The sequence below is a fragment of the Mus caroli genome, chromosome 17, assembly GCF_900094665.2.
Source record: "Mus caroli chromosome 17, CAROLI_EIJ_v1.1, whole genome shotgun sequence".
NCBI lineage: Eukaryota > Metazoa > Chordata > Mammalia > Rodentia > Muridae > Mus > Mus caroli.
The window spans coordinates 53,375,596-53,382,980 of NC_034586.1; the positions used below are offsets into that span (position 1 = coordinate 53,375,596).

At 52.1% G+C, this 7,385-nt stretch overlaps 1 protein-coding gene across 3 annotated transcripts in view; it reads right to left on the minus strand.

The window, feature by feature from the left end:
* Positions 1–7,385, minus strand: part of Rfx2 (regulatory factor X2) — a 55,783-nt gene that overhangs the window by 11,338 nt on the left and 37,060 nt on the right. For all 3 annotated transcript variants that reach the window (XM_021149747.1, XM_021149744.1, XM_021149746.2), the window contains one exon: positions 342–523. In XM_021149747.1, the coding sequence (XP_021005406.1) occupies positions 342–523 (182 nt within the window). The remainder of the gene's footprint in view (positions 1–341; positions 524–7,385) is intronic.

The window sequence follows — 7,385 nt, forward strand, 5'->3', positions numbered from 1 at the left end:
AAAAAAAAAAAAGTGAAATGAGCCCAGTGTACAGGCTTTAATCTGAACACCTGGGAGGCAGAGGCAGGTGGATCTCTGAGAGTTCAAGGTCAGCCTGGACTACATAGTGAGCTCCTGTCTCAAAGCCAAACCAACAAAATTTACAAAATGAGAGTGAACTCCATGTCTCAGCCCTCTCTCCCTAGTGTCTCCCCGCCTCTCGCCTGGACAGCTGGAAGTCATGAGGCCTCCACTGACTGGGGCTGGTGGCCTGTGGGCTTTGGGGAGCTGGGTCTCTGACATGGGAAGAGAGGAGGCGGGGCTGGCATGAGATGCAGGGAGCCCCGGGGGTTAGCACCCACCTGGTCCCCAGGCGTCGTGTGCGCAGGCCCATGAACACAGAGCGGATGAGCTTGCCAAAGGATGCGGCATTGACTGGCTCCAGCTTGTGCTCCTGGCAGTGGCGCAGGTAGTGGTTGTACAGGGAGCTGCGGGGCAGGCTCACACCCTCTGCTGTCTCGTAATTGTCCAGAAGCCACTGGAGCTAGAGGACAGATAGGCATCAAAAGCCTAGAGTCCCAGGACAGCAGCTCACTTCCCTGTGCTGGCAAGGGCAGTGACAAAGCCACCTGTGTGATACTCACATCAGTTCCCTGAATGAATTGCCATACTTCTGTCTCTCCATCATCCACCCATCATCCTACCCACCCATCTGCCCATCCATCCCACCCACTAGCCCATCCATGCACCAACACATGCATCCATGTGCAGCTTGGCCTCCACTCCTTGACTTGTTTTATAAACCCTCATCTCTAGGCTGAAATGCCCACAGCACTACACTCCTGGGAACACTCAAGTCTCCTAATCCCACAGCCAAGGGGCAGATTCTGATGCAGAAGCACAGGGCAGTGGGCAGGTAGCCTACCACAGGCTGATGGCCTGCCCAGCCCCAAAGGTCAGAAGGCTGTGTAAACCTGGATACCCAGAGAGGCCCTGAGAGGGCTGAGGCTGTATGCAGAGGTCATGGCTTAGAGAGGTGCCAAGAACCCACCACCTGGTCCCTGCTGTGGGTGTTGCCACCCTGTCTTGGGTCTATCCTACAGGTAAGACTCATGACCTGACCCAGTGGCTGCCCTGTGACTAGATATGAGCTACAATGCTGGCAAGGAGGCTGAATCCATCCATGCATGAAGCCATTATGTCTTGTGAATGGTGCCTGCTGCCTGGAGGGCCCTTCCTAGGTTTGTGTCCTTTGTCCCCATGCTTGCACTGTCTCCCAGGGGAGTCAGTGTTAGCCACTGACAGCTGCATGGCCACATGGCTGGGTCCCCGCTTGCACTGTCTCCCAGGGAAGTCAGTGTTAGCCACTGACAGGTGCATGACCACACGGCTGGGTCCTCGCTGCTGAGGGAAGCTGGCCCATGCTCCTCTCTAAACAGGGAGTGTACTCTGGGGAATTCCTCTATGGGGTCAGGCAGAGTCACCACACAGAGGCCATGTTGCTTCTTACTGGTCTCCCCAACTCCTGTGTCCCTCCTCCATCACCTTGGGGCCAGGCTCAGCGTGGATCAGAATCTAGGTCGGAGGGCTGCTTTGGGGAGACAGCAGAGGCTCCAAACAAGACCATAGATGCCACATCTGCAGGGTGACCAGTTGAGTGGACAACAGGCTGCGGGCCACACTGTGCTCAGAGAGCACAGAAAGTCTGGGAACGTTTTTCGGGCACCACAGGACTAAGAGCTGTCTCTCTGGAGTTGGCAGGCCAGAGTTGGCTAGAGGTGGACTGGCTCTGCCTCTGGGCAGACAGAGCCAGCTTCAAGGGTGGAGTAGGAGTTGCCCTCCAATGCTACCATGATTCATCAAGACCTCGTGGATCTCTGAGCACTGGGTTCATTTGGGCCATTCTGCCACCTTGCTCGTACCAGCCAGCAGCTGTGCCCAACCCTCCACGCATGAGCCTGCCTTGGCTGGCACTAGCCCAGCAGATGTCTCTGCTGTCTTCTCCACCCCACAGAGCACAATCCTCACTTTCTACCAATAAGGTGAGCAGGTGGCAGTTTAAACAAGGTAACAGACACGTGTTTGCTTCCCGATCCCTGAACTTGGGAGGCCAGAAGGACTGAGACGTGGAGGCCAGCCTGGGCTAGGGACAATATTCTCCAAGGGGACTGAGCTTGCCTGCCCAGGTTTTGCTTCCATCCTGAGGTATGAACAGTTTGATTTTGCTGTCCCTTCTGACATGCTGGACACAGTGGCCTTCCCCTCTCCTTATCTCAGTGCAGAACTCAGCCACTTCAGGGCCACCCTCGTGCCTCCCACTTGACAGAACACCGAGGACCAGGGTTGAGGGCCAGCGTTAGTCCAGGGTTTAGCCATGAGTGAGCTCCTTCCACTCCTCTGGGAACTTCATCCATCCCTGTGTGCTGCGTGACACTGCAGAACCTATTACTGTGTAAGGATCCAGCATGAATGTGGTTCTCACACATCAGGGCCACTTGGACCCTTGGGCTTCTCTTCTCAGCTCTCTATCCACTTAGGTCTGTGCTATGTCCCTGACACCACAGCTCCATGACGCAGGAGCAGAGCTGTGTTGTTTTTGTTGGTGCCCCAGGACCCTGACATGGCACTTCAAGACCAAAGCTGGGACCAAGGAGTCATTGAGAGGAGGGAACACTGCAGGGGACTCCGGGTATGGAAGCTGCAGCCCTGCTTTTCTTTGTCACCTGATTCCATATCTTTCCTGAAGGCTGGAGATCTGAGGAGGATGAGGAGGGCAGGAGGAAGGCTGAGGTTTAGACAGAGTGATAGGAGGACTCACACGGGGAGGCACAAGAATAAGGGTGGGGCTCACAAGATGGCTCAGCCAGCAAAGGGACTTGTTCGATTTCTGGGACCCTCATGAGGGAAGGAAGAAATGACTCTCTCAACTCGGCCTCTGAGATCTGCAAGCACCATGAGGTGAGCTCACACCTTCCACAATAAACAGAGAATACTTGTTTTAAAAGAGTGAAGGCTGCTAACTGGGCCCTTGAAGTTTCAGTGTTGGGGTGTCTGACAAGGGTCGTGTGTTTGATGGCTTTTGTTAACTGGGAAAAGGGACCTTCAACTGAGTGAGGGATTGCCCCATCAGATTTACCTCTGGTACATTTTCTGAATTGGTGATTGTACTGGCTAGTTTTGTGTCAACTTGACACAGCTGGAGTGATCACAGAGAAAGGAGCTTCAGTTGAGGAAGTGCCTCCATGAGATCCAACTGTAAGGCATTTTTTCAATTAGTGATCAAGGGGGAAAGGCCCCTTGTGGGTGGTGCCATCTCTGGGCTGGTAGTCTGGGTTCTATAAGAAAACAGGCTGAGCAAGCCAGGGAAAGCAAGCCAGTAAGGAACATCCCTCCATGGCCTCTGCATCAGCTCCTGCTACCTGACCTGTTTGAGTTCCAGTCCTGACTTCCTTTGGTGATGAACAGCAATGTGTAAGTGTAAGCTGAATAAACCCTTTCCTCTCCAACTGCTTCTTGGTCATGATGTTTGTGCAGGAATAGAAACCCTGACTAAGACAGTGATTGATGGGGAAGGGCCCAGCCCATTGTGGGTGGTGCCATTCCTGGGTTGGTGGTCCTGGGTTCATGGCTCAGCAGGCTGAGCAGGCCATGGGGTGCAAGTCAGGAAGCAGCACCCTCCATCACCTCTGCTCCAGCTCCTGTCTCCAGGTTCCTGCCCCGACTTCCCATGCAGTGAAACAAACCCTCTCCTCTCCAACTTCTTTCTGGTCATGGTATTTATCACAGCAATAGAGACCTGACTTCGATCCTGCTATGGTAGGGTCTGCAATAGCCACCAATGAGCCCTATGTTGAAAGACCAGCATGATACTACACTTCAAGGTGGTGGGCTTTTAAGAAGTGGGGTTGGGTAAGAAGACTTTGGGTGACAGTTGCCTCTTCCTCTCTATTTTGGCCTCATCTGCCACAGATTCCTGGCACGTGTCCTGTGTGGCCTGGTCCCAGCTGGCTGCAAGATGGAACCTCTAACACTATGAATCAAGCTAACGCATTTTCCTTTCCATGTGGATGCAGGTGTGTTACGGTAGTGGAGAGCTGTCCGCTGTAAGCACGACCCACAGCAGAGCCACATCATGTCTACATTTCAGTTTCTAAACAAAATGTCACATCGTTCAAATCCATCAGACATACTCATTCTGCCCGGCAGTAAGGAAGGGCTAAGGTGCACTTTGCAGACAGACAGGGTGGGCCTATGGGAGTCCCTGTCTTAGGTGAGCATAGAGGCCTGGCCTCAGGAGAAACTGTTGCCTTCCTGGGGGTGTTGGAAACAGTACTGCTTCAGGCCAGGCCTTGGTGGCTGCTTGGATGGGTGGCCAGTCCCAGCAGTTATTGTAGTGACAGCTACAGATAAAGCTGTGATTTCTCCTAATGGCCGTTCCTGCCATTAATCCTGCTCTAGCTGCCTCTGCTCTCCAAACCAACTTTAGAAACAGGGCTAGTGCCGGGTGGTGGTAGTGGTGGCGGCGGCGGCAGTGGCGGCGCACGCCTTTAATCCCAGCACTTGGGAGGCAGAGGCAGGCGGATTTCTGAGTTCAAGGCCAACGTGGTCTACAAAGTGAGTTCCAGGACAGCCAGGGCTATACAGAGAAACCCTGTCTTGAAAAACAAAAACAAACAAACAAACAAACAAACAAAAAGAAACAGGGCTAGCAGAACACAGCATGGGGAGATTCATGGCTCCATTGCTAGTAGCCACCGTGCCAGGTAACACTCAGTGGCCACCAGGAACATGGCTCTGCTGGACATGGTGCCCCGTGATCCCCTGTACCTAGTTGGAAGATATAACAGCTTTGCTGAGGCTGTGACATTCCCACCCTCCAGAAAGCCCTACTAAGAGCTGCAGTACCACAGCCAGCCCCAGGGACAACAGCAAGTCACTGCAGGGACAAAGGCAGGTCACTGATAACTCTCCTCTCCCTCCCTGGCACTACCTCCAGCCAAACGCTGCATTCTCTTTCTCTGCCACAGATATGGCAGATTTTCTAATAAGATCTGATCTCTACTTCCCTTGCTCCTATGTCACCAATACCCCAAAGGAGAGAAGAGTGTTCACTTTGGCGAACACTGACAGAGGAGCGGGTAGCCTGGGTCTATCATGTAGACTCAGGTTGGAAATCAAGCACCCGACACCCTGCAACAAGCACTCTGAGTGGTCCCACACACATTCTGAATGCCCTATAGACACAGGAACTTGGGGGCTCTGTCCTCATGATTGGCTTCCAGGCGCCCGACAAGCTGTTGGTGGTCACAGGCACTGCCTTTAGTCTGAGCCTCTGGCTTGCTGAGTAGATCACAGTGTGATCTAGGTCTCTTTCCTTGAAAATGACAAAGGCTTCTTCTCCCTTGGGCTCTGTCCCCAGGAGGACTGTCCAACAGTGGTGAGCACTGTTCATTCTGGAGGATTGGGCCCCAGTGTCCTGGGTTTCTGGGACAAGGCACTCACTGCATGCTGCCTGGGACAGCACCCAAGCTTGTGAGCTCTCAAGGCTTCTAGACCTTTCTCTAGATCAGTGTCTGTCCCTCTCCCAGAGAGTCATGGCCTCCCACAACAGTTCACCGTGAACCTGGGCCAGCAGCAAGGTTTTGGGGAATCACTAAATCAAACTGGACAAAAAGCAACTGTTAGGAGTCTCAAGGAAAGGTGGCATTTGAGGGCCATGTCAATGGCCACAGCCCAGTCCAGGTTCTGTGGCAGGTGTTAGTTTTTGAGAGGCCATCCCAGTCAGGTGTGGTAGCACACTCCTCTCATCTCAGCTCTCAGGAGTCTGTGTTAGGAGGATTGCAAGTTGAAAGCCAGCCTCAGATACACAGGCAACTCCAGGCTAGCCTAGGCTACATGAAAGTCTGCCTCAATAAACAAGAATAAAGTAAATCAAATGTCCAACACAGTCAGGCATGTGATCACAGAACTTGGGAGGCTGGGACAGGAGGATATGGTGTTTGGGCTAGCCTGGGCTAGATAGCAAGGCCCTGCTCCTAAGTAAATGAGAAGGCATGGAGGGGCCACATGTTGGGCAGGAGGCATTTTGGGAGACCAGAGCGCCTGCTGCCTGTCTCACATTTTCCAATTACAAAGCTGAGGGGCTTCATGGAGACCCAGTCTCAAGCTACCTTCCCCTCTCAGAAAGCTGCATTTTTGTTTCATTGCTTTGCTTTTCATTATCACTATTTTTGGATTTGCCTTATTTCATGTGTCTGGGTGTTTGGCTCCACGTGCATATAGTCTGTGTACCGTGTGCATGCAGTGCCCCTCGGAGGCCAGGAGCCTTGGGAGTGGAGTGAGATGGTTGGGAACTGCCACATGGATGCGGGGACCTGACCTGGAGCTTCTGTGAGGTCAGCTGGGGCTCTAACAACCAAGCTGTTTCTTCTGTTGGGGATTGGTTCTAATGCTATGTATTAAAGGAGGGACCACCCAAAAAGCTGTGCTTCCAGATCCGACAGTCCCTGCCCCCAGCTGACGTCGACTGATAATAAAGAACTGCTGTACAGACATTGGCTGGGCAGGGAGATGGGTGGCACTTTTAGATTACACTGGCAAGAGACTGGGGGGGGGGGAGGAAAGCAGAGGAAAGTAGGAGCTGCAGGAAAGACAGCACCATGTCAGCCGTGTAAGGGCTCCAGAAAGGGGCCCTGGGTCCACTCCCCTGATCAGGTCTGGGGTAGCAGAGATGGAATGTTAGCAAGATGACTCCGGAAAGTTGGAGGGGAAAATGTATGCTAGCCACAGGGAGGATTAGAAATGCCCAGTCACTGAGTTAGTCGAGGCCTAGCAAAATCAGCTGGTGTGTGTCTCTCATTCTCAAATCCAGGGAGCTCTGGGCAAGTGCAGCATGGCTTGCTGGGAGCCAGAGCAGGTAAGTAATTCACCATTATAGACTATTAAAAACTACTTAGAGATTCTCAGATGGAATACACAGACACCATGATATAAGATTAGGAGTTGGGGAAAATTGGCTTTTAAACAGGCTACAGATTTTGCTCGAGCCACTGTAAGAATTTCTTGCCAGTTTGGAAGTATAATTACACAAAGAGCTGGAGCTCAGAGATGCTGGGAGCCCCTGCTGTGCAGAGAGACAGTCTGCAGAGACAAGCAACAGACACTGCCTGCCTCCCACAGACAGGTAAGTAAAGGACAGAGATAGATTGAACTGTATTGGTTTTAAGGATAGAAGGAAGTATACTGGTAATTGTTTAATTGTTTTCAAGTATACATGGAATAAAGAAATCCAGGCCTTTGATCTCAAATGTAGGAAATAAAGGCATGGAGAGAGAATATAAGGAATTAAAAAATACATTTAAAGAAATTTAAAAGTCTTGCCAGAGCAAATATTCAAAATCTTTGAA